Source organism: Silurus meridionalis, chromosome 22 (genome assembly GCF_014805685.1).
Source record: "Silurus meridionalis isolate SWU-2019-XX chromosome 22, ASM1480568v1, whole genome shotgun sequence".
In the NCBI taxonomy this organism is placed as follows: Eukaryota; Metazoa; Chordata; class Actinopteri; order Siluriformes; family Siluridae; genus Silurus; species Silurus meridionalis.
The window spans coordinates 17508043-17535209 of NC_060905.1; the positions used below are offsets into that span (position 1 = coordinate 17508043).

General features: G+C 41.0%; 1 protein-coding gene across 13 annotated transcripts in view; it reads right to left on the reverse strand.

Annotated features, from left to right (window-relative positions):
• Positions 1-437: 437 nt before the first annotated feature.
• The window catches only part of ptk2aa (protein tyrosine kinase 2aa), a 115560-nt gene continuing 88830 nt past the window's right edge, over positions 438-27167 (reverse strand). For 5 of the 13 annotated variants that reach the window (XM_046835361.1, XM_046835354.1, XM_046835350.1 and 2 more), the window contains 19 exons: positions 25089-25112; positions 23109-23206; positions 22636-22720; positions 22015-22115; positions 21264-21379; positions 21065-21165; positions 20180-20269; positions 19422-19626; positions 18931-19042; positions 15402-15488; positions 13396-13533; positions 12583-12714; positions 9807-9869; positions 9265-9304; positions 8108-8211; positions 6568-6576; positions 2177-2332; positions 1983-2063; positions 438-1675 (listed from right to left, as the gene is read on the reverse strand). In XM_046835361.1, the coding sequence (XP_046691317.1) occupies positions 1463-1675; positions 1983-2063; positions 2177-2332; positions 6568-6576; positions 8108-8211; positions 9265-9304; positions 9807-9869; positions 12583-12714; positions 13396-13533; positions 15402-15488; positions 18931-19042; positions 19422-19626; positions 20180-20269; positions 21065-21165; positions 21264-21379; positions 22015-22115; positions 22636-22720; positions 23109-23206; positions 25089-25112 (1955 nt within the window). In that variant the 3' untranslated portion in view covers positions 438-1462. The remainder of the gene's footprint in view (positions 1676-1982; positions 2064-2176; positions 2333-6567; positions 6577-8107; positions 8212-9264; positions 9305-9806; positions 9870-12582; positions 12715-13395; positions 13534-15401; positions 15489-18930; positions 19043-19421; positions 19627-20179; positions 20270-21064; positions 21166-21263; positions 21380-22014; positions 22116-22635; positions 22721-23108; positions 23207-25088; positions 25113-27167) is intronic. The other 8 variants (XM_046835352.1, XM_046835362.1, XM_046835359.1 and 5 more) reach the window with 3 other exon arrangements.

Below are 27167 nucleotides of genomic sequence, written 5' to 3' on the forward strand. Positions count from 1 at the left end.
CCTCTAATCAACATACAGCGAGTGTTTTACATTATGCAAAGTGCCTGAAAATAATTGTTAAAGCCCTTAACACTAGAAGGTTGACCGATTAATTGGTTTTTGCATCGGTAGTTGATTGCTGGAACTATAGGCTATCGGCAAAAATCAATACAGTTTTTTTCGGTTTGCGCCCGTTGCTGGAGCAGGTAAAAAGGTCCGCTCTTATTACGAGAGCGACCCCTAGAGGCGAATTACTGACACTATGTACCTCATTTGTGTGCACGTCAAGTGCAAGTACGATCCAACCCAGCTATCGGTATTGATAAAATCGGTCGACGTCTATAAAACACTCAAAGGTGACATTATAATTTCACATCGGCTGCTTAAAGGACTTTGTTTTCCAGCATGAAGCTTAAACAAAAAAAACAACAAAAAAACATTCTCAGGAGGATCATGAATACAAGAGTAACACATTTTATTAGTTAAAGTTTCTGTACAGTCAGTTTTCTTTTCCTGAGAATAATTTATCCGAGTGACAAAGTGAATTCATTAATAGATTGTACTATACACAGGGGCGACATGGCCGAGTTCGTCAGCTTGGGGAAGAGACGTGTAGATCGACGGTAAACGTGGCCTATTGCCGTACATCTAGCGGCTTTATTCTGAGAAAGCCACGAGTAAGAAAAAAAAAAGACTTTAACCTTCGAAAACTGTGCTTTTTACGATCTGGTATGAATAAAAGGAATTGGATTTGTTTCTAACAGTCCCTGATGGCATTTTTTACCCATTAATACCCCGTTGTTAGAGATATGCTATTTTTATTTATTTTTAACTTCATAGACAATTCTTTAAAAAATATGTGTTCCTGTGCACAATATAGTGATGTTTAACAGTTAAACAGCATGATGTGATGGTGTCTCAAGGTGAATGTCCCCCTGAATGGAAGTCAGAGGATAGAAAGAACAGTGTGGGCTCATTGTGTGTGTGTGTGTGTGTGTGTCTGCCAAAGGACAGTTCAGGAAGTATGTGTGTGTTGTAATACACCTTTGGGTTAATGTAGGTAGTTCCAGGCTCCATATTAGCTCTGATTTTCATGTGGATTCCAGTTGCGGTGTTTTCTCAGATAAAAGTGTCCTTTGCTGGAGTTCATCTGAACATAATTTAAAACAAACAAAGAAAAGGAAAAAAAAAAAGCCAGCACAAAGCGTACAATAAAATCTTGATTAGCATTGTATCTTCAAGTCCACAGACCATCGTGTGTGCGAGTCTCTATAGAGAAGACTCATTTTTGTAATCTTGTGGTGAGACGTCAGGTGTAGAACTGTGTGTTCCGTCTGAAGAGCCACTCGTGCTGTGCCGTGATTCGCTATATGACATCACCGTATTGTCCCAGCGGTGGACATCGTGTCCTGTCGTCTCTCACCTGTGCTATTACGGCGTCCCCCCTTCTCCTGAACATTTCCGCTCAGGAAGGAGGAAAGGACTAATGGGGCCGTGACTGAGAGATCATCTTCAGCCTGGCCTGGTCGATTACGTCCAGAAGGTTCTTGGCGTCCACTGCGAGGGCGTGTGCGGCCGTGAGCATCTGTTTCTTGTAGTCCTGCTGCAGGCTGGTGAGCATGTACTGCTGCGCCAGCTTCATCTTATTGATCAGCTCGGCCAAGTCCGAGTTCAGCAACTTCTGAGCCATCTCGATCTGATTGCACAGGAAACACACGGCTTTACAACAAATCATTACAGAATCACAAGGTAGAAAGAGGACACTTTCAACTTTTTTCATTCTTTCTTTATTTTTTGCACTATAAAAGTCAGCGTGTGAAAGGGGCCATTCGTTAGAAGGGGGCACTTAATTAAATCGATGATTTGCTGTCTGAAGAAATAAAAGTGAACTATCTGTACCATGTTGAATTGTATAGAATCAGTTTTCACATCCCTACTTCCAATAAAAAACTTACAATCAGAAATTTCAGGATGGATTATTCAGCAGGATAAGTGTTACCCACCTCTCTGTGTGTGCTAGCTGGTAAGATAGGGATGGTCTCATCCACAGTCGCCAGCAGCGTCCTCAGAGCCAGCCCCACCTCCTACAAGCACAAACAGAGATCAGCACCTCATCCAATCATCACTAAAACATGTGTTGTGTGTGTGTGTGTGTGTGTGTGTGTGTGTGTGTGTGTGTGTGTGTTGGACCTCTTACCTTCACCATGGGCACGTATTCCTCAGGGGATGCAGGCTGTATTTTACTGGACATCTCGATCACTGCCTTCACCAGACCAGTCACATTCTCATACACTTTATCATTGGAGCGGTCGAGGTTGGCTGTCGGAGGCGGACTGATCTCCTGAGGTTGGATCTGATCAATAAAATTGCACAGAATTGCAGGGTGAAATTGTTTGCTGCTGTGGTTAAAAACAATTCAAGCACCCGGAAGCCAATGTGCATCTTTATAATGGAGTGCAGTGCTGAGATCTGAACACTAGGGGGAAGATGAGCGCAATCTGCATAAAGTGCACTGCGTAAATCTTTTATAAAGTAAAGCACGAGGAGACTCAAAAAGAGAAAGTAGACCCTTTATTATTATGGGTCTGTTTTTTTTTTTCATCTTTATTTAACTACTATTTGTAATCGTCATATGGCCTATATGATAAAGGCATTCAGATTACCACTGTGCGAGGGTCACGTAATTCATTCAGCTACAATAGGTCTCAAATTGTTGAAGTTGTCTTCTAAGTCTAGGCTTCTGGAAGAGCAGATTCAGAGAATACACTTCCCACAAGATTAGACAAAGTTCGTATGTGTAGTCTCAGTGCTCTGAACGTTGCTGACAAAAACAATGCCCAAAAAAAACGTAAGATCATCATCATCATCATCATCGAGGCCTGTGGTCTCTCTACATGCAGTTACAAATAAATAGAATAGAATAAAATCGAAGATTATGAGAATAAAGTTGTAGCAATACGAGAATAAAGCAAAATATTTTGAGAATAAAGTTGATTATGAGAAATAAATGTTACATTTTAAGAATAAATTTAAAAACACGAGAACAACAAACTTTTTTTTAATGGTCAAAATTGCAAAAATAAATGAGAAATATTATTAAGAATAAATTCATATGAAGACAAGATTCAAGTGGTAATATCTTCAGAAAAGTCACAGAATTGCGAGAAACTTTATGCTGTTTTGCATAAAATGCTAATTAGGATTTCACAATAAGTATATTTCTTATCTTTTGGGGCATCAGCATGGAGTTATAATAAATAGAGTAAAAGAACACTGCAGTGGTTCTGTAGGAAACGTAATTTAGTCAGAAGAAAAATCAGACAGCGAGGAAATTGCCTCTTTTGTGCAGTCTGAAATGGCGACCAGTGGACGACTCTGAGGATATCGCTGGTTACAGCCGCAAGATTTCCGAATAGATGTTTTTTCTCAACAGACTATGAGGAGGATTGAAGGACGAATTTATTCTCAATATATACACTGCCTGTCACAAAAAAAAAAAAAAGTCACCACCTGGATTTAACTAAGCAAATAGGTAGAGCCTCCCGTTAGATATTTATGTTTCAGCTGGCAACAAGATATTTAACTAACTGTTGCAGTGAGAAGCTTCTCATCTCAAACAACCATGTCGGAAGATACGTGGAACAGATGTTTATCTGTTTCAAAAAGGTCAAATTATTATCAAATTAAACATCTAAAGAGATTAAAAACTGGAAGGATAGTGGAGAACCATCATCTTCGAGGAAGAAATGTGGTCAGGAAAATATTTCTGAATGATTGTGATCACTTGAACGTTTGGTGAAATTAAATCGTAAAAAAAACAACAGTAGAACTCACGGCTATGTTCAATAGTGAATTTAAGAGCATTTCCACACGTACAATGTGAAGAGAACTCAAGGGATTGGCACTAAACAGCTGTGTAGCCTTAAAAAAAAAAACCTATCAGTGAGTCTAATCAGGAAGGTCATGTTGTCTGATGAGTCCAGATTTACCCTGATCCAGAGTGATGGGCGCATCAGGGTTAGAAGAGAGGTGGATGAACTGGTGCACCCATCATACCTAGTGCCTACTGTACAAGCCTGTGGGGGCAGTGCTATGATCTGGGGTCGCTGCAGTTGATCAGGTCTCAGTTTAGCAACGTTATGTGCCCAAAGAATGAGGTCAGCTGACCACCTAAATATACTGAATGATCAGGTTATTCCATCAATGGATTTTTTTCTTCCCTGATGGCATGGGGCATATTCCAAGATCACAATGCCAGGATTCATTGGGCTCAAACTGTGAAAGATTGATTCAGGGAGCACGAGACATCAGTTTGACACATGGACTGGCAACCACAGAGTCCAGACCCTAACCCCATTAAGAATCTTTATGATATGCTGGAAGAGGCAGCGGTCCGACTCTCCCATCATCAATACAAGATCTTGGTGAAAAATTACTGCAACTCTGGATGGGAATAAATGTTGTGACATTGCAGAAACTGCGAATGCGTGCCGTAATCAAAGCTAAAGGATGTCTGATATTAGAAATATTAGAGTGTGAGACTTTTATTTTAGACAGGCAGAGTATTACAACTTCATTCTCATATTGCTACAACTCTTATAATCTAAGATTGTGTATTTTTAACGTGCCACTAGAACGCTGTGGTAATAAAGGCCCAGTGGTAATTAAAAAATAGCAGAATCTGTCCCTTTCTCTTCAGATGAAGTAGTGTGAAGATGAAATGTCATTAGACAGGATTTACAGTGGCTATGTGCTTAATTTTTATATATAAATACCATTAAAACAGTTAAACGCATACATGGATGTGTCTTGGGTCACAAGTTTAGATGTAAAAATCTCATACGGTTTACAAATTTTTAGTGGCAAAATGTGTTTAATAAAACTTTAAACTGATGAAAACGCAGTCATGAGATCAGCAGAAGTTACGCCAAGTCGCTTCAGTTCTGCTGTTCTGAGTTGGATTGGAAAAGTATGCGAGATTATAATTTACTGCTTGTAATATCTCTGTTTTCCTTCAGATTTAATCTGCGCTCTCCTATATTAAAGTGAATCGCCTTCTCTGTGACATTGTTGCTTTCTGCGTCTTTGCCAGACGAAATTCCTGTGCACATAAGGCATAATAAATATCAGAAATGTGATGTGCGTGTGAAATCCTGACTCCTCGTACAGGGTATCTGAATGTCTGAACCTTTCTTTCTTATATTGTTTTTCTTTGCGAAAGATAAACAGAATAAAGTGAAAGAGAGAGAAACCCCCCAAACTATGTTTAATAACAACAACAAAAAAAGTCTGAAACAAAGACACAAATAAATAATAAATCCCCCGACAACCACACACTTATTCCCAAAAGTGTGACAGGACACTTTGAAGTTAAAGGTAGAATAAGTAAGTATTCCTGCAGATCTTTTTACAACAGAAAATTTTTCTCGCATTCTTTCTCTATACCTCTTTCAACGTTTTCATTATTAACTTTATATGATCATCTACAGCGTCTATAACTTTGTACTTTTGGCTTTAAATGAAAAACCAGTGTTTGAGGAACAATGGTGTTATATTTAGTACATTTTATACTTCTGGATCTCACCAGAATTTCTTGTAAAAAGATCCAAAATGGCTGCGGGCTTTTATTCCAATTAAGCATAAGCCCCCAAAAAATGGTAATAAAATACATACAATTAAAAAAATGTCCAATTTATTGAAATATCAAGTTCTAAATCGATAACTATGGAATGGTATTCCGAAAACAGCATCCAAAAGGAAATGCATGTTGTATTTGCGATTGCGTTTTCCAAACGCACTTGCAAATATTGTATTATGACAGAGGGTTTTATATGATCACATGATGATCTGAAGGTCTGAAACTGTACTTATTGTACCTTTAATTTCCTTCCTAATGTTAGAGCACTAACTATAAATAAACACAATGACAGTGACTGCACACTCACACTCATTTAGCTCAGGGCAGACATACTAGTGTGTGTGTGTGTGTGTGTGTGTGTGTGTGTGTGTGTGTGTATTAGGGCTGTTAATAAATAAATATAAAAGAGGCGAAAATTAAAACCTTAAACGCAACACATTTATTTATGACGTCCTTTTTTACTCAGATATAAAAAAAATTATAAACTCCATCGAACAAATTATTTTTATTCACTAAACATTTGTGTTACTGATTCGCCGAGTCTCAAATCAAACACCGAAATCCGCCATGACGCGCACATCCGGCAATTAAAACCGTCCGTGTGGAAACACAGCAAAAGTTCAGTTTGGTGTCCTGATGATTTACGTGATTTAAAACACCATCATTACTTTAAAACATTTACAAGAATATTTTGTCTTCATGCTCTATGTTGAGTTTGGTTTTATTATTAATAAACATACATTTGCATAAAGCATCAATATTTGTCCACGTGCATGCGATTAATCACAATAGAATATTTTTATTGATTGACAGCCCTATATATATATATTTCAGTTTATTAGCATTGCAATGTTTACATAACAGTGTGACTCCCTTTAACCTGCAGATGAGTGTGAGAGGTATAGTTCCTAAACGACACAGACACACACAACGGACACACGAGTCCTTACCCTCCAGGGCTACGTGCAGCAAAAAGCAGGCAAATGTGGGGGGGTGAAGGAGGGATGCAGGGAAACAGAACAGGAACAAATGATTAATAATGCAAAAAAAAAAAAGAAAAGAAACAACATGCAAATAATGTCAATTAAGGAAACGAGAAGCTGTGGTGCACAATTTAGGAGTAAAATGGTAGTGTGATTATAATCCGATTTAAAATCATGGGATTTATAGGGATCAGGTTCAAATCTAAAATGAAATCAAGGTCACGTGTAAAGTTGATTAATAAAGTTTGAATTGTTTATTAAAATCTTTCTTTGCATACCGCTGAAATAGAAAGAGTTCAGAACCTGGGTTCAGAGCATGATACAGAACCCCTGGAGCACAGAGGATTAGGGCCCTAAGAGTGGCAGCATGGCGGTTGCATGGCGGCAGCACGGCAATACCGGGGCTTAAACCCCCAACCTCCCGGTGAGTAACCCAGAGCCTTAGACATGGAGCTTCCATGTGCTAGTTTAAAGGTCTTACTATAAATTTACTTTGGGGGGGGCTGAATAAGTGAACAAAGCTCTCTGCATTGTGGGTTTGGCAGCTTCTCAAGAGGTTATAGTCCTGTGGTGGAAAGGATGTGGTGAAAGAAAACTGTTTTAATTTCTGCTGTATCCTCCGATCGGCCTGAAAGGGGCTTTTTCCAGAGATTCCTGATTCCGTTCTCTATCCAGCACTCCATGAATTTGCATCTTTCATGTCTCCCCACATGTTCAGCTCTTGAATAAGGACTTAAATAAGATCATGATTATACATTTTTACAACCACTAAGGGTCTGCTCTGTTACTGGGGTTATAAATAGGGTTAGATTTCTTCTGTTTTCGCTGCTCGAGGTGTCCAACCGTCTCCATTCTGGCACTGAGGTGGTGGAATGAACGTCCCTTAGATGTCCGATCTTCAAACGCCAGGCAAAAACCTACCTCTTCCTGAAACACTTCAACTAGTGCTTGTTTTCCCAGTTTGTTTTAGGTCTTTATGTTAAAAAAAGGGTGCTATAATTCCTCCCCTAAAGAGTTTCAGGCTGATGGTATCCCGAGTTTGCAGCCTAGTGAACCAGTGTTGATTTATTCCTTGATAGGGACTTTGAAGCACTTCTGTACTTCGTGTTGGATGAGAGCGACTTCTAAATGCCCTAAAAGTGAATGTAGATTCATATGCAGGCATTAATTAGCTACAGATAATAAACTTTCCCTTGTTCTGCTGACAAGCAGCAACTCAAGCCGCTTGGTTAAAGGAAGCAAAAGGAATTTCTGACACCCCCACCCCCATTTCTTTGTGCTGCACGTTTAGTTTTTTTCGTCCGTTCAAGTCGTCCGTTGCTCGGTCCCATGTTACAACAACCATGCAAACAAAAGGCTCTAAAACGATAGGAGGAAAACCAACGCGTGTGCTTTACGCCATGCTCACGGGTTAATGATAAAGTGCAGCCAGACTCGAGTGAGTACTGGCTGATGATAGAGCGCTCAAGCGTCATAAAAACAGCAAGACATGAAAAAGCTAGCGTACCTTCACGCCCTCGTTATAGCTGTCCACCGGGCTGATGCTGGCTGTGCTGCCCAGGTGGCACGGAGCTCCCGGACGAGGAGGCTTCTTAGGTGGGGCTCCGGAATCTAAATAAAAAAAGGAGAGTATTTTTTTAAAACATCGGAATAGAGGGAATCTTACACAATGTTTGAACAGAAATTAAGATGTTCCTTGATTTTCATCACAAGTGTGGCCCCATCTGGCCCTACTTCAATCCCTGTCATTCTATCACTGTAGCTTCCTGTTTTTTTAGTTTTCTGCGAGTTTCGTGTTTGTGTCAGCGTTTTTTTTTTTACATATACCGTCTTGTTCTCCTGACACGCTGTGCCTGTAGCTCGTTAGCCCGTCTATCACTAGTGATGATCACATTGCCTCACATTGATTCTCATTATTCTACTTGCTATTATGAGCGATATGCCGGAAGTGCGTCTGCTTTTGAGCACAGGTGAGGACTCGTTCGAGTTGCACACGGTGGAGTTGGAGCTGGAGGCCGTGTAGGATCTGCAACCTACATGTAAAGCAGGTGCGAAAGCGGAAAGCTGCGCTGGAACCATCCCGGGCGGACGCTCACCCGTCCCAGGTAAATCCCAGGTGGAATACGCCCAGCACCTCGACTCTGCGTGTTTCCATGCCCAGGCCCAGCGCACCTAGAACGCGGCCCGCCCAGATTTCGTTTACTCAGAGATCTCCACCCAGAAATTATTCTCTCCCCTTCAACCGTGATTATTGGAGATTCCATCGTCCGGCATGTCTGTGCTACCGCAGTTAAAGGTAAGGTACACACTCGCTGTTTTCCTGGTGCTTGTGTTCTCAATGTCGCTGCACAGGTACCCGTGATCCCGAACGAGGACTTCGGAGCTGCTGTCCTCCATGCTGGAACGAACGGCACCAGGATGAGGCAAACAGAGATCCTGCAGAGGGACTTCTGGATCCTGGTGGAGACGGTATCCAGCACATCGCCCATGACGAGCATCGCATATACATTATATATATATATAAAATCCTGGCTATCGGTGTCGTAGTAAAATCCACCATCACTCGACCTCAAATAAAACGCTTATCTAAACATCATATCTGTTCACATCAGTTACACACAGAAACGCTTGTTTAGACAATTCCACCACTACTAAATCACTTACCTGCTTTGCCCACAGGTTGGTATACATGCTGGTTTCCCGTCTGAAAGAAAATAGAAACAAAAGCATGCATTTTAGTGCTTTGCTCACTCTTTACTGTAGGCAGGATCACGGCTGGTTTCACTGGGCGGAATTGAGTGGTTTGTGGGAAAGCATGTGTAGCTCAGCTCCTGAAGAACTTGTGCATCCCTAAAACACTTTATATCAATCATAAAAAAAAAATGCTGTAATTACTTGGAGAAAACGCTCGTGGTTTGCGGCGGCTGTTTTTTTTCTTTTTTTTGAGAAGTCACATAAAATAGCCAGTTGTGGCTGCCGCTGTTTCTGCTGCCTCTCTTCTTGTGACTGCTTCTAACCTCTCACTATACCCTCTTTACAACGTGACTGTAGCGGAACTAAAAACTCAAGTTCCATTTCAACGTTAACAACACGTGTTCTGAAATGCATGCACTTAGTCACCAGGATGTACATCATATGCAGTGTGTGTGCACTCAGAATGACCTCCGGGATGAAGCACAAAAATGAAAAGGGTTATGGGAACTTACCAGCCCCTGGAGAGCACCGTCCTCCCGGTCAATACTGCCCCTTGAATTTCTGGACTCTGGCTTCTGGAGACACACAAATTACACCCAGTTACACACCAAGCACTAAAAAAACAACTAAAAAAAGGAAACATTTTGATATAAAAAGTGTCTTTCAAAAAGTTTTCTCTGAGATCATAAGTGATCATGGACACATATATCCACTCCATTTTGCAAAAAAAAAAAAAAGGCAACAGAATACACAAACAAGTGTGTCTATATATAGAATTATATATATATAAAAAAACATTATATACAGTAGTTGGTTTAAAGTCTCCTTATCTCATTTCAGGTAACAAAGTCTCCGGTTTCCTCACCAAAAGCTAACAAGCAAAAATAAAAACAAACCACAGCCACAAAAGCAGCTCGGAGCGTCTCAGTACCGGTTTTCCAAAGCAGGATTTGAAAAGGTGCATCCTGGGAGCGGAGCGCGTCCTCACCACGGAGAGGACGGAGCGAGGCGAGCGCCGATCCATCGGCACGACGGCGTGCCGGAGAACGACTGCTGGAGTCTGGATTAAATGTGTCTGGCTGCAACACGCTGAACGAACACACAGCCAAATGACTCCCACCGGCTCCTTCTCTATTTTCCTCTCTGCACTTTTCCCATCTCGTCCCACTCAGACACATCCCACTTCTCCTTTCTCCCTCCCTGCTTCTTTTCACAGTTCTCCAACAGAGTGACCTTTATAAACTTTTTATAGATGACCAACAATGACCAGAACTTCATGGATAAATTTAACGCTCTGTTTAAGAGAATCGAGAAAAATCCCCAGAATCCTTTGCATGGTCTCGTTCCTAGAGAAGACCAGAGATATATAACATTGGCACCAGAGTAAGTTTTTAAATAATTTCAGAAAGGCACAAACCACAGGGATTTTTCCATGTTCCAGGAGCTTTTTAAACAATAGAACATTTAAAAATAAATACAATAAACCAGCTTTAGAGAACTCTAGATATAGATTTCGGTCCATAAGGGGTAACAGTGGCATGTAGATCTACTCTCTACACTTCTTAAATGTGCTCCTGAGTAGCAGTGACCAGTGTTTCTGCCCTTTTCTTCTCTTCTGATCGATCCCAACAACCCGCCTCTAGATGAAGTTCTAATTAATTTAAGACCAATTTGTGGTTCCACTTCCACAGCCACTTCCACATCCATGAAGCTACTGAGGAAGTGCACTGGATTATAATTAATTACAGTGCGCCGTATGCAGTGTCTTTACGGGACATTTAGCATGAGCACAGAAAAGTCCTAATTTAGTACAGAGAATTAATATGAGGGTGATAACGGAGGATAAACTGTATTCTCTGCTAACTCAGCAACACAATAATAATAATAAAAATAAAAAAGGCATCTACGATGGCTTCTGGATTCATTTATAAGAAGCCCAAACTGGTTTAGTGAGAAAAGGCCTTTCACGAATCTGAAATTCCAGTGAAATTGATGGCGTTTGCACAAATAATAAGCGGCTTGAGGAAATTCTTTTTTTTTTTCAGATTGTGGAGTGCAAATGGAAACAGAGCAGTCGCTTCTTCCACAACAGCAGCCAGACTGTTTCGAGAGGAGGAGTCGGATCCTGCAGGCCTGTCTGATTGTCACACACAACATGCTCACGATTTACAGCTTTGTTTTTCATATTGCTTTTTCGCTTTAAAACGTCTAAACAAACACACGATCGCCCACACACGTTTTAGTACGTGCGCGCACACACACACACACACACACACACACACACACACACCACACACACACACACACACACACACACACACTCAGGGCTCGGGATTGTTTTCTCTGTAGGACAGAAGCAAAGAGCTGACCTGAGCTGAAGTGTGATCCAAACTACACTTCCTCCATGTGGTGTTTTGCCTAGGCAATTAAATTTACAGCTGGTAAAATGCGTCCCATTAACCACAGTGCTCATTTTGAACCAGAAAAAAATGAACTCGGCAATTAATCTTTAAATAATCATGCTGCTTCTTTAGGGTGTGCTTCTTTACTTTTGTACTGTTTCAATGGCCATATGCAAGTAACTCCTTCTCACTCGAAACAACAAGCATTAGAGGACGACCGATTTATCGGTTGTGTCGATTAATCGGCACCGACATTGAATTGCTGGAACCATCAGCTAACGGCAAAATCCATACCGATAGTTTTTCCGGGTTGTGCCTGACAACGCCGCTGTCATTACAGGGTACAAGAGCGGCCTCTAGAGGCAAATCACTCGCGCTAGTTCATAGTACGTTAACTAAAGTTAAAAATGATCTTCATACAAAAAATTTACTACTAAATGTTGAAATTAACAAATAAATCATGAACAATACTTCTAATCATTTATTAACTTCATTTAATGTTACAAATGGAATTTTACTGTAAAGCGTTTCCATTTCACAGAAATCCAGTCATAATTATAATAACCATCTTTAAATGTCTCCAAAAAGGCCAAAGCATTAAAATTACATTTAGTTTTTATTTTTGTAATAAAGTCCAGTACTATTTTACTTGCAGTGTTTTTTTTTATTATGTTTAATCTAGTATCCAGTTTAAAAATGGTTGGAATTTTGATTAATCGGTTAACAGCAAGTACGATCCAACCCAGCTATCGGTATCAGTAAAATCGGTTGACGTGCCATGCAATATTCTTCTGCCATTTCCAGTTTCTCACCAGCTGGGTGGTTGTCAGTGCAGCCATCTATGAGAACGAGAACCATTCAGTTGTGAGAATGAGCTGAAACTTACCAGGAAGCTTTCCTCCTGCTCAAGCCAACGCTGATCCTCCTCCATCTGCTGCTGCTGAAACATCAACCTCTCCTCCATCAGGTGAGTCGGCAGCCCCTGACCCAGGGCCCGCATGTCCAGAGCACCTCCGTCCTGAAACACACACATGCACAAATGTCTTTCAGAAGATTTGATCAAACATTCACATCAATTACAACCATAACACACACGGATAAGATGATACATAATTGTGACAGAGCGGGACGATTCGTTAATTTTAAGATTAAATAATAATATAAATAATTATTATAACTACTCATAATAAAGATCCATAAAGTTCCTGAGCAACACAAGAAGGATGGATTTGGGCTGGAATTTATATCACTAGTTTGCTACAATGGTCCACAGTTTGCATGGACAGTTCTGCCATTCTGACTTGAATGAATAATATTAATAATATTGATTTATATAGAAAATGTATAGAAATGTGAGGGATTAATGAGTCTGAGCAGACAAAACCTGTTTCTCCTCACAGCAACATCTGCATGGAATTTTGTCCAAAAAGAAATGAAAAAGTAGCTAGTTGGACCTGAAATGTTCTTAGCTCTTCCTGTTCTTTCACTGTGGTTGGAGATAAACACATTGCAAGTCCAGATGTAAATAAAATCACACAGCAGCACCTGAAAGGTATTAAAATTAAGCTACAAAAAAAAGTCCTTCAAATAGAACTTTACTTTTCTAAAGAAACCAGGAATGTAATAGACATCTAGTGTAAAAGACAGAGACCAAAGATCCTTCTACACGATTCATGTGTGCTGTAACCCTGACGCTCACCTCCATATTAGGAGACCACACAGGGACGTCTTGTCTGTGGTGATTCCATGTCTCATGGGGCTCAAGGACAGAGGCCTGGCCCGGATATCCTCCACTGGGCACTGCCGGTATGTTGTGAGATCCAGGGTAAGCCGTTCCCTTGAGCAGAGAAAAGCACAAATCAAAACACAAGTAGGAGGGGGAAAAATAAGATAAGATAAAAAAAAAAAAAAAAAAAAAGCAGAAAACAGCTGTTTTTCTGCTTCGATCAAAAGAGAGATGAATAAAAAGTGATGTGCAGGAAAATATTTCCTCATTGCATCCATCAAAAGCTTGACCTTTGCCCAAAAAACAGAGATACAATCTTGACAGTCTGGTCTCGTTTTTGCTCTCTGTCTTCCAATGGAAATAAATAATAATAAAAAAAAACCTCACAGCAGTCAGGAATTTCACTTTGGCTCCTTATAAGGCTAAAACTGAGCACAATAGAATGTCGGTTTGTTGTTCATGCGTTGTTGTTTCTTAAATGGCTGCAAAGGAATCGTGCGCCATCGGAATTTCAGAGCCTGGTAGTAATTATGTGAAACGAAAGTAACAATTAAAAAAACAAAAAACAATACAGTGGAACCCACTTATCTCGACCTCAGTTAACTCACCAACCCTATTAAGTCGACGTTTTTGAAGTGGAACCGCCAAATTCTCGCATTCTAAGCATTTTTTAAATCGTTATGTCGATTTTTATGTCACCGAACCCTAATATCTCGAGCACAAGGGGGGCAAATTTGCCACTCAACATCCGTTATGTCAGGAATCCCCCTGCCACGCCCCCTTCGCCGGCGGCATTCCCCGAAGCACCCTGCTTCTTCTCCCGCGCTGGCGAGCTCGTCGCAGTCATGCTGATTACACACACCTGACTCTTATTTACTCACTCATCCCATCTCCTATTTAAGCCCCTCACCTCCACACACTCGCGGTCCGTTATTGTTTGTGCATGATCGTATGTGTTGGTTCATGGTGGTCTGTGTAATCGCGTATACGTATCCCGCTACGTACCCTTCTTCTCGGACTCCGCATTCTCTCAACGGCACCCCGATCCGGCTGTTTTCCATGTTCACGCTGTCTGCAACATGTTTATCCGTTGCTACCCAGCGATGCGATTTCCATAGCGTGGATCCGTGGATTCTCTACACAAACTGTCTCTGCTTTCACAGAACTTCGTGGACCGCGCTCCCGAAACGCACCACTTGATATTAACTGCTTCTCTACAAGTATTGGTGGATTATCTCCTGAGTATTCTCAATAAACTTTGTTTGCATTTACTTCGGCTTCCGCCTCCTTATCCGCATTACAGGTTATATCAATCGGCATGACCAATCATTTAAATCGCGGCAATGCTGTTGTGTAAAAAAACCTCCAAAAAAACGTGCATGCACATTCTCATTTAATAACGTACTTCATGTACACAAAGAAATTTCAAGCACGTTAATATATTGCCGCCATATTGGTTTTCGTTTATCTCAATCATCGGTTATCTCAATGCTTTTTGGCGTCCCCTAGGCCGGCGACAGTTGGTTTCTAGTGTTTGATAAAAAATTGTGCTTCAGGAATAAATTGCCATCGGATCCATGTCAGATCTACTCTGAAAACCCCACATTGATGAACTATGACTTTTATTTACATCAGCATAGAGGCCTGCCGAGCAATTGGGTGATTTTTTTTTGCCATTTTCGAAAGGAAAGTCTGTATTCTGCATCCGAACAGGGAAGAGCTCAGAAGTTGGAATATATAAAGCGAGCGTTGTTTACACTTGCAGCGATCCTTACGTATTTGTTTAGCTTTTTTTTTTTACATCGTATTACATTTTTTTTTTCTCGTGTGCTCATTTGCTAAACTAAATGACCAATTGAAGTTCTTTGCATCAATTCTGTTTCTAAATATCGTAAATGTCCAGAGAAAAACCTGTATCTGTCGACCTTTACACCAGAAAACTGCATGTGGTTGGTTTTAGTGTGGGATGTGCAAGTTACCTGGTAATGATTGTGCTGTCCTGCATGTTGAGGACTTGGGAAGAAACCTTCACTGGATCGGGGACTGGGATAACCTGGCCGGCTGGGCTGCAGAAAGAAGAAAAAAAAAGCAGTGTGTATCAGTTTATCTTGGATGTTGACTCACCACTTCACTCTACACTCGGACAACTATGATAGAATATTCTAAATATCAAATACTGCTTGATTTTGACATTCCACTGAACTTTCCTGGATAAAGACTCGTCCAGTGCACTGTGGAAATGAGATCAGCGAAGGCTTTTTCACATTCACCAAAAAAACATACACAAAAAAAACAAACACAAAAAAAAACAGGTCGGTTATATAAGACTGCTGAAGGTACACTGGCTGATCGGGGCAAAGTGATAAAGTGTGATGAAATATGGTGTCCCGGTGAATTGTGATCTTTGGAGGACGTCTCAAAAATTCCAGGGTTAAGTACCGGAAGACTGCGTTTCAGAACAGACTGCTCGGTTCAAAACACGCGACAGGATAAATCACAAGTACTTTCCTGCCTCTGAGATCTTTTACAGAGAAATAAAAGTTAGATTTTTCTTCTGTACACTTTCTGTTAGTAACAGAGAAATGGTACAGGAAACTTACAGAAAGTTTCATACAAATGGCTTTTTCAACCTTTTCTTTTTCTTCTTCTTCCAGCTGCTCCCATTAGGGGTCTCCACAGCAGATCATCCATCTCCATACCACCCTGTCCTCTACATCTGCCTCTTTTAAACCAACTACCTGCATGTCTTCCCTCACCACATCCATTAACCTCCTTCTTGGTCTTCCTCTTCTCCTCCTTCCTGGTGGCTCCATCCTCAGCATTCTCCTACTGATATACCCCATGTCCCTCCTCTGCACATGTCTAAGCCATCTCAATCTCGCCTCCCTCACCTTGACTCCAAAACGTCCTACATGTGCTGTCTTGTCCATCCTCATCACTCCCAACAAAAACCTCAACATCTTCAGCTCTGCTACCTCCTGCTCCACCCCCTGTCTTTTACTCAATGCCACTGTCTCTAATCCATACAACATCGCAGGTCTCACCACAGTTCTATAAACTTTCCCTTTCACTCTCACAAATACTCTTCTATCACAAATCACTCCTGCTATCACTCTTCTCCACCCACTCCACCCTGCCTGCACTCTTTTCTTCACTTCTCTAACACACCCTCCATTACTTTGCACTGTTGACCCCAGGTACCTGAACTACTCCACCTTCTCCACCTCTTCTCCCTGCAACCGCATCACTCCACTGCCCTCCTTCTCATTCACACACATGTACTATGTCTTACTCCTACTGACTTTCATTCCCCTTTTCTCCAACACGTACCTCCACCTCTCCAGGCTCTTCTCAACCTGCTCTCTACTCTCACCACAAATCACAATATCATCCACAAACATCATAGTCCAGGGAGACTCCTGTCTGACCTCGTCCATCAACCTGTCCATCACCACTGCAAACAGGAAAGGGCTCAGAGCCGATACTTGATGTAGACCAACCCTTACCCTGAACCAGTCTGCCGTTCCTACTGCACACTTCACTGCTGTCACACTGTCCTCATACATGTCCTGCACCACCCTCACATACTTCTCTGACACACTTGACTACCTCATACAATACCACAACTCCTCTCTCTCCACCCTGTCGTACGCTTTCTCTAAATCCACAAATACACAATGCAACTCCTTTTGACCTTCTCTAAACTTCTCAATCAACATTCTCAAAGCAAATAAGGCGTTTGTGGTGCTCTTCCTCGGCATGAAACCATACTGTTGCTCAAAGATGGTCACCTCTTCTTATTGGTCTAAATTCCAGTACATTCTTCTCAGCTCGGTCCCTCTGCTTGGCCAGTTGATACAAATCCTATTCTCCTTCCTTAGTGTCCAACTTCTCCTACAGCTCCTTATACGCCTTTTCCTTGGCTTTCGCCACATCCCTCTTAACCTGCTTCGCATCTCCTTGTACTCCTGCCTACTTTTCACATCTCTCTGTTGATCCCAATTCTGTTTCTCCAACCTCTTTCCCCTTATGCTCTCCTGCACTTCCTTGTTCCACCACCATGTCTCTTTGTCTTCCTTTCTATTTCCAGATGTCACACCAAGTACCTTTTTAGCAGCCTCCCTTATCACTCCTGCAGTAGTTTCCCAATCCCCCAACACCTCTTCACCACTACCGAGCCCCTGTCTAACCTCTTCCCTCAATCTCACACTACACTCTTCCTCCTTTAGTTTCCACCCTCTTTTTCTTCTTTCAGTCCTCACTCTCCTCCTCTTCTTCTTCACCTCCAAAACCATCCTACAGACCACCATCTGATGCTGTCTAGCTACACTGTCCCCTGCCAATACCTTACAGTCTCCAATCTCCTTCAGGTTGCATCTCCTACATAGAACATAGTCCACCTGTGTGCACCTTCCTCCACTCTTATACGTCTCCCTATGATCCTCCTTCTTCTTAAAATAAGTGTTCACCACTGCCATTTATATCCTTTTAGCAAAATCTACCACCATCTGCCCTTCCACATTCCTCTCCTTAAGGCCATACCTACCATCACCTCCTCATCACCTCTGTTCCCTTCACCTACATGCCCATTAAAGTCTGCCCCAATCACCAATAGTTCATTCCTAGATAAACCTTCTACCACTTCATCTCAACTCACTCCAGAATTGTTCCTTCTCCTCCATCTCACAGCCAACTTGTGGAGCATAGGCACTAATGACATTTACCATCAACCCTTCAACTTCCATCACTCTATCAGAAACTCTCTTCACCTCCACTACACTCTTACTGTACTCTTCCTTCAGAATCACCCCTACACTATTTCTCTTTCCATCCACACCATGATGGAACAGTTTAAACACCTCCAATGTTTCTGGCCTTACTCCCTTTCCACTTGGTCTCCTGAACACACAACATATCCTCCTCTCCATCATATCAGCTTCCTATCTCCCTTTACCAGTCATAGTACCAACATTTAAAGTACTACCCCAAACCTCCACTCTCCTCCACTTCTCCTTTTCCTCCTTCAGCCAACAGTAGCCCAATTTCCACAGGTACCCTGTTGGCTAACGATACCTGTGGCGGTCGTTAGTATCCCGGGCCTCGACCGATCCGGTTTGTAATTCTGATTCGTGATCCGCATATTTAATTTGGCACGTTTTATGCTGGATGCCCTTCCTAACGCAACCCTCCCTATTTATCAGAGCTTGGGACCAGCACCAAGAGTGCACTGACTTGTGCCTCCCTAATGGCTTTTCAACCTTTTACTACATGTAAATAGTCATCATTCTGCACCAATCTGCTAAACTTCAGAATAATGGTGATTTTGAACGAAAAATCTCAGCACTGCTAAGGAGACAAAACCACATGATCTCATGATACAAAAACAGCCTTTATAACACAAGGCATGTATTTTTTTTCCAATTTCTCTGATCCTCATCTGCTAACAAACCTGTTTCTTTCCCATTTCACCTGAAAAGTGTGCTGCTTGATAATCGCAGTGTATCTTACTTTCGGAGGAGCATCGTCCGATCCTCCTGAGTCCCAGGACACAGTGACTTGGCGCCTCAACTCCATACGCATGCGCTCCTCCTGCTGAGCTTTCTCCTCGTCCAGAATAGTGCTGAACAGAGGAGTAGAGATTCAACAGATGAAACCATCCATTCTGTTATAAAACGTAAACGATCAGATGCTATAAGCAAATTGAGATATGAGCTCGTCCACGGAACGAATTAAACTCGTAGGTCAAGGTACCACTGTATCTCTCTATTAACACAGAGTCCAGCTTTAACGGTGGACTGAAAATTCATACAATTTTGCAATAAAACACTGACCCCTGGTGTTTCATAGTGGACTTCTAATACAAAAAAATATGAAGCAGCTACTTATGGGCTCCGATACGATTCACCCATATTACAATGCAGTGCGTTTCGAATTCAGTTTGATTCAACACAATGGCCCTCGGTGGGAAAATTGGTTGCAAATGAGAAAAGCAGCCAAACCTGAGTTGTGTCTTGAGTTCAGTGAAACGTGGCCTCTTGCCCGGGTCGTACGCCCAGCACTTGGTCATCAGGCTGTAAAGGGTGGGGGGGCAGTTGGGGGGCATGGCCAGGCGCTCGCCATTCTCTATTCGGCCGATCACGTCGTTGTTTTTCACACCTTGGAAGGGTTTGATGCCGTACATCAATATTTCCCACATGCACACACCTGAAAGAGAGAGAGAGAGAGAGACAGAGACAGAGAGAGAGGATTATACTTATAATGTCTAAATTAAAAAGAAATGTTTAAGTTACTCAACAAACATTTTCACCCTTGAGCAACTCCCCATACATAACTGCGTAAACCTGTTCCAGCATCACAATGCCCCTGTGCACAAAGCCATGTGTTGGAGTGGAAGACCTCCTGCTATAGAGCTTTAAACCTACTGAACACCTTTGAGATGAATTTTTCCTGTTGACTGCACACCAGGCCTCCTCAGCCTTGTAGCTGAATGAGAACAAAATCTCCAGAATCATCAGATGTTCATCTGGAACATCTTCCCAGAAGAGTGGAGCTTATAATAAGAGCAAATGGGGACTAAATGTGGAATGGGATGTTCAAAAAGGCGCAGCAAGCAACGTTACGCTCCGGTGTCCGCAAATTTGTGTCTGTATAGTGCAATTAGACAAACACGCACATAAAGAGCTCATCGATTAAATAAACTAAAATGAATACGATGATTATGTGAAAAAAGGACCTTTATGATGTAAAAGTAACTTACCGAACATCCAAACATCACTGGCTGAGGTAAAGCGGCGGAAGTTTATGGATTCTGGTGCCATCCATTTGATTGGCAATTTCCCTTTGGAGGCTAAGGGGAAAAAAAAGTTCACAGTTGCCACATCTGTAAATCTTAAATGCACAAATAACAGCATGTACCAACAAAACTACTGACAAAGCCTCAGATTTATAGTCTAAAGTAAGTTTCAAACGAACACCAATCTCTTTTTGAATATGTTAAATAGGAAATATTTATCATGGACCACTAGAGGGTGCTATAGGATAAGAACACTCATCAGTCATTGTCAGCCATCATTATCATCATGAGAGTGTTAGCTCAGTGGAGTTCTGATCAGAAGGTCATGGGTTTAAATCTTTCCACTGCAGGGCCATTGAGACCCTTAACCCTCAATTGCTCAGCTGTATAACTGAGATAACGGATGAGTTGTCCTGGATAAGGACAAATTACACTCGTCTACAAATTTCGGGAAATTATCGTCCCTCCGAGACAAAATGTGCTAATTCTTACATATTGTGATTGGGGGTTGTATTCTGAGGTTGTATCTTAATAGTCTGGGAAGCTACACAGCAATGGGATCAACCCACCCACAATTCGGTCAGTTTTTCATGAAAAAAAGGATAAAAAATGTTACATGGAATTTTTTTTTTATAAAAACCAGCGCTATCAACCATTGCACCTATGTGAGCATAAAACCTAACCTCTGTCTGATGCGGTGTAAAACATTTAGGAAAAACCCAGAAAATGCGATTCGACTCCAAGCTGATGTGTCTTTTGATTTTGAATAAACTGACCCAAGAATATTTGCAGTGAAAAATAAATAAATGAATAAATAAAATAAAGAGAAAGTCCATAGGGCTTCGTTACCTTTGTAATAGGAGCTGTCCTCCATGTACCTGGAGAGTCCGAAATCTCCAAGTTTCACACAGTCTGCGGAAGACACCAAGACATTCCTGGCAGCAATGTCCCTGCAGAAAACACGCACGTACAAGGCACGCATTTACATTATGTTTATATGATTCAATTTTGTATTACTTAATTTTTTTATTAAAATGTTGTGTCTCACCTGTGTACGAATCTCTTGCTCTCCAGGTAAGCCAAAGCTGTGCTCAACTGGTAGGCGTACAGAATCAGTGACGCCAGATCCAGGTTGTATTTCCTCACTTGTAAAAACGACCTCAGCTTTAAAACACACACACACAAAATAAATTAATAAATGAAAATCACCAAATGTTGAACCACGCTCTTTACATTAGTGATGGTAAAATTCATCGATTTGCAATAATGATTATAGTAACGAAAAGATGAGCATTGGATACAAGTGTGTTTTGAACACATTTGCACTGCTAAAAAAGGATTCATTTATATAAAATTGTTAGCAGCTGCGCTATAATTTGATTATTTAGAAAGCGACTGATAATTTGCGACCGATATTTTATATGTAGATTGATTTCTCCTCGGAAAACTGTTTGCGTGAATATGACGTATCGCAAAACTTCCGAGACCGAGATGTGTCCCGAGAGTCACAGATTAACATGGCAGAGGTAGAGCTGCGTCTTCCTGCAGACACAACAGGAGTTAAGTATATATTTTCCCATTGTATTGTTCTGCGCTGAATAACATTGTGTTGAATCGGATCGCACTGCATCGTAATAGGGGGTGAATCGTTTCACATCGCATCAGTACCTGCCTTATATGCATCTTTAATGTTTAATTGGCTATGCACGAGATGCGAATGGCATGCGAATGGGATGCGCCTCCCTGCTCTATACATTATAAGTAACGTATAACACTAACGGTAAGTGAGTAAACCTCACCTCGCCGAGGGTGCAGAGCTCCATGATGATCCACACCGGGTTCTCTGTGATTACACCAATCAGTTTGACAATGTGGGGATGGTCGAACTGCCGCATCGTCACTGTGGAATATGAAACAAAAGGTATTTCAATTAATATTATGGATTTTCCAACAGATTAATAAACTCCCAAAAAAAAAGCAAATCAATTGCTATTTGGAACAGCAGCAAAACAGAATTGTAACAATAAAAGCTGTTAAGTCTTCTGATACGAAATCAAATAGAATCGAAACGATAGCAAATTAGGATGAAGGCATTAATATAAACCTTTCAGCTAGAAAAATTGCGAGTGCTGCTGTTAACAGGAATTAAACATCAGCAATTAAATATGCTGATTCACTGAATAAAAAAGCAACGTGGTATGCTAGCGAAGGATTAAATGGTGGATGAACTAGCTCGTTTGGTGCCACCTTTCACACTTGGAATCAAATGTTCTGGTTGCTGTAGTTTCAAACTGGTTGGAGAACACCAGACTTTCCAAACGAGTCTTTTTATTTTTATTAAATGCAACCTTATTAACCGGATTTGGCAACATTTACAGGACGTCCAGACGTGTCTGCTGCAGTAGGTTTGTCTTACTCACAGGCTTCCTGCAGGAATTTCTCCCGCACACTATCCGAGGTGCAGTTCTTACACGTTTTAATGGCCACGGACAGAGAAGGGTTCTCCTGAAAACCAGACAACAAAGCATTTGACAAACCATGACATCCAGTCGAGGCATGTACGAGAGCCAACGCTGAACATTTTGCGGATATAATAGAAATAAAAAACATATTCGTCGACCCTCGTGGGGTGGTTTTAGTGGAAGCTAAAATTCTGCTCTAAAACCTCTGGACACCAAACATGCACTTTAAATAATGGGTATGAATAATATGCTGGCAACTGGTTGAAACCTTATATACTCATCATCATCATCATCATCATCATCATCATCACAAAAACAATGCATTCTTAGAGAATTGCAGGAAAATTGGCTTGAATGGTTTGATTTGTTTGGTTTGGTTAGGCCGTGCTAGTTGTGAGTCGTTTCTGGGAAAGGGGTGTGGTGGTGCTCACTGGGCTGGCGTAGATCCCCTGATGCACGTCTCCAAACTGGCCTTCTCCGATGCAGCGGCCCAACTCGATGCGTTCTCGCTGGATCTCATAATCCCTGGCTGCACACACAAAGCACATGAAGTAGTTAGGAACTGAAGCATGGTAGAACTAGAGCAGAAGCCACCGATTTATTTATTTGTATGCACTAATATCAGAACTATGTGGCAAGGCAACAACATGCAAAATGACAAAATAACTACACTACGCAACAGGAACGCTAGTATATATATATATATATATATATATATATATATATATATATATATATATATATATATATATATATATATATATGGCTGAATGGCGACGTGTGCTGAATTCTGATTGGTCAAACCAAAGCGCTGACCATGGTGCTAGATCAGGGTTTCTGCAGGTTTCACCAAGTCCAATTGAAAACATTTTAAGACCATTGAGAATTCAATTTAAGAACAAAAATACGCACAAAAATACGTTTTTAGCAACTGGCCATAACCAAATGCACTTCCCCCTTCGCTCTAATAACAAAGCCGATTGGCTGTTGCCTGTTGGTCTCATTTGTAGTCGTAATACAGCGAATTATATTTGGACTCGTGAAAAAAAAAAACTACAACACCACGGAAACTAACAAACATTAGAAAGTGAAGCATTTCGGTAAGCGTTAGAGGTAGCATTAGATGGACAGCGGGAAATTAGGACCCGTTTAAAATGATTTAAGACCTAGAACAGCAAATATAAGACTTTTTATGGCCTAAAAATTAAATTACTAAATGTTAGACCTCTTTAGACCATTTTAGACTTTTTAAGACCCAGCGGAAACCCTGTAGTTGGAAGGCAATTCACAGGTCTATGTTGATGCGTTTGTTTCGATATGTTGGCACGTTTTACAGTAATAACTTGAATCAAGAGATACAAATTTCAGAAGAAGTCTCCAGTTTTTCCATCCATCCAGGATGTTACAGTATTAAGACATTTTCACCTCATGCACTTCATAAAAAGAGGCTGATGAGGAAAAGACGGCTCTAAATACAGCTGCTCTAATGCAAGTGATAACAGGAACCAATATGTTTCACATTAAACGGTACACTACATGGACAAAAATTTGTGGACACCTGATCACAAGATTGATATGGTACTGAACTTATTATGTGCAATATATATTCTTAGGTCCTTGGCACCTTTTGTGTATAATCGAGAGAGAGAGAGAGAGAGAGAGAGAGAGAGAGAGAGAGAGAGAGAGAATATTTTATTTATTTTTTCATTTACACTAAAGCAGTGTCTGGCAAAAAGGATTAATAAAGTTATATATTATCTTTTCTTATCCCACATTTATTCACCAAATTATCATCTCTTATAATAACCCACTGTTCCACTAGATCTTGCGAAGTTTTGTGTGGGGATTCATTCAGCTGCAAAGGATGTTAGCACAGCAAAGCAAACTCCTCCTTTGTGGTAAAAGTCTAGAGAAGCACCACATAAAGCTGGAAAAGTCAGGTGTCCCAATGCATTTGTCCACAGAGTTTATCGATAGTGGAGATTTAACTACTATAAGTTAAGCAGGTTTTTACCTTAAAAATAAGTGTGTGTGTGTGTGTGTGTGTGTGTGTGTGTGTGTGTGTGTGTGGTGCACACTTCTGTGTAAACGAGGACTGTGCAATAAAATGACACTGTAATGTTACAATTATAAAGGCATGCTGAGCGACCAGGGCTAATATCAGTCAAACGTCTCGCATGTAAGAGATCACTGCTGTAGCATCAGCGCCACTCTTTTTTTTCCTGCGGTCGCTGAATGAATAAGTGCAAAGCCAAATATTTCCTTCAGATCAGCTCTCCTACTTTGAGAAGTCTGAACCTGATTAACCTCAGATCCATCACGACAAAACACAAGCAAGCAACATGAAGAACAAAAGAAAAAACAGAAATCAGAAAGGTGAAAGGAAGAAGAAAACAAGAATCAAAGATTACCTTTGTCTACTCCGTACCACTCGGCTGGGGGATTACGGTAGGGAGAAAAGTGAGAGAGCTGGCTTTTAGAACTGAGCAGAATTAGACACAGAGCATGAAGGAGACAGAATGACAGACAAGATGACCAGAAGTACAAGCGTAGCTTAGAATGATGGCACTCGGCATGTTTGACACGAGTTGGCCGATAAAATCTGATCAGGTGAATTAATCGCTTATATTTGCGCTGCTCGTAAACATCTCACTATGATAAAACTCTCGTTTGGCTGTCAATCGATGTCACAGCAGCAGGATAGAAGAAACAGATACATTTATTTACTGTGATCGTGATATTAAATAGCCAATGCAAGTGTGGTTAAAATAAACACTAAAAATTCTATCAGAAATTATTCATTGAGTTTAAATTGGTTTCTAATAATATCTTATTTTACACACTTCGTAAACAAAAGCTACGCCCATCCTTTGAGCTTTAGGAATAAGTAAAGTTATGTAGCAATCAGCTGAAGAGGTTAAAGACTGCATGTAGAGGAAGGCTACATCAACATAAACATGACAAACAATTCAGTAAATGGTAATGAATGACTGCGTGGGTGCTACGGAGCACCGCCACGCTGGCTAGAGGTCGACCGATTCATTGGTTTTGCAGACGAGTTGATTGAAATCCATACCGAGTTTTTCCGGGTTGCGCTATACGATACGAGAGCGGCCTCTAGAGGCGAAAAGTGTTTCAGTTTGAATTTCAGTTCATTTTCATAGCATCTCAAACTTTATTTCATTTATTTAAAAAAAATTATAAAGTGCAGTACTATTTTACATTGTGGTTTTTTTTTTTAATCCATTTCAAATTGATTAATTACTTGATTTTCGGTAAGTACAATCAAAACTAGATATCGGTTGACCTCTACTGTCGGCAATGCAAAATTATCTACAATAGTTGTGACAAAATTCATTCAACAGTAAACACTGTTTTTCTAAAGTAAATATGCATAATGCATCGTAAGGCTCTGTAATTCGCGTGTTAAAGAAACATGGGAGTGTTCTTGAGTGGCTTTGGCTCGTTCTCTCCGAAAAATAAAGAGGTAGCTAACTATTAGTAGTTTAGACATACATAAGTCTCACAATGATCACAAATTTCTTGTCGTCATAAACAGCTCAATGTTTAAAACCCCGCTTTGCAGTATCTAAGTCTTCTGGCATGTGATGTGTCTGTGGCAGTATTTAGTCCAGAAGTTCTTGGTGCTTCAGTCTCATATGACCATGAGCACCAGCATCCTTATATAGCTCTGACTCACTCTGTAATAATGACACCTTATTGTCACCATGGCTAATAAAAAACCCAGTCCCTTACTGTCTCGAGAATCTTAGTGTTCTGATAAAGGGCCAGTTCCTTACCTGAACTGGGTGCTCTATTAAAGCAGTAATAGAAGGCAAGAACTAACCTGCTCCCCTAAAGCACCATGAACCACATACATGAGGACTGAAAGCACCACTGTGGGAGAATTCAGTGGCAATGAAGGCACAAGTTCATCCAGTTTAGCTGTACAGAGGTAAAGGTCTCCAGTATATGTATTCAGATGAATAAACTAACAGCACTGTCTCATTCAGGGTTTATTCCTGACACTTGTGCAACATCCTTGGGACAGACTATGGATCCATTGTGACCCTGACCAGGATAAAGTGCTTACTGGAGTGTAAGAAGGGGAGTATATACAGTAGGTAAATATACATCGATCAGGCATAGCATTATGATATTATAACATTCTGAAGTGAAGAACACTGATTACATCATCATGGCACCTGTTAGTGGGTGGATTATGTTATTAGGCAGCAAGTGAGCACTTTATCCTCAAAGTTGATGTTAAAAGCAGGAAAAATATGCGAGCGTAAGGATTTAAACGAGTTTGACAAATTGTGACGTCTAGACGACTGGGTCAGAGCATCTCCAAAACTGCAGCTCTAGTGGGATGTTTCCAGTCTACAGTGGTCAGAATCTATTAAAAGTGCTCCAAGGATGGAACAGTGGTGAACCGGCGACAGGGTCTTGAGCAGCCGAGGCTCATTGATTCACGTGAGGAGCGAAGG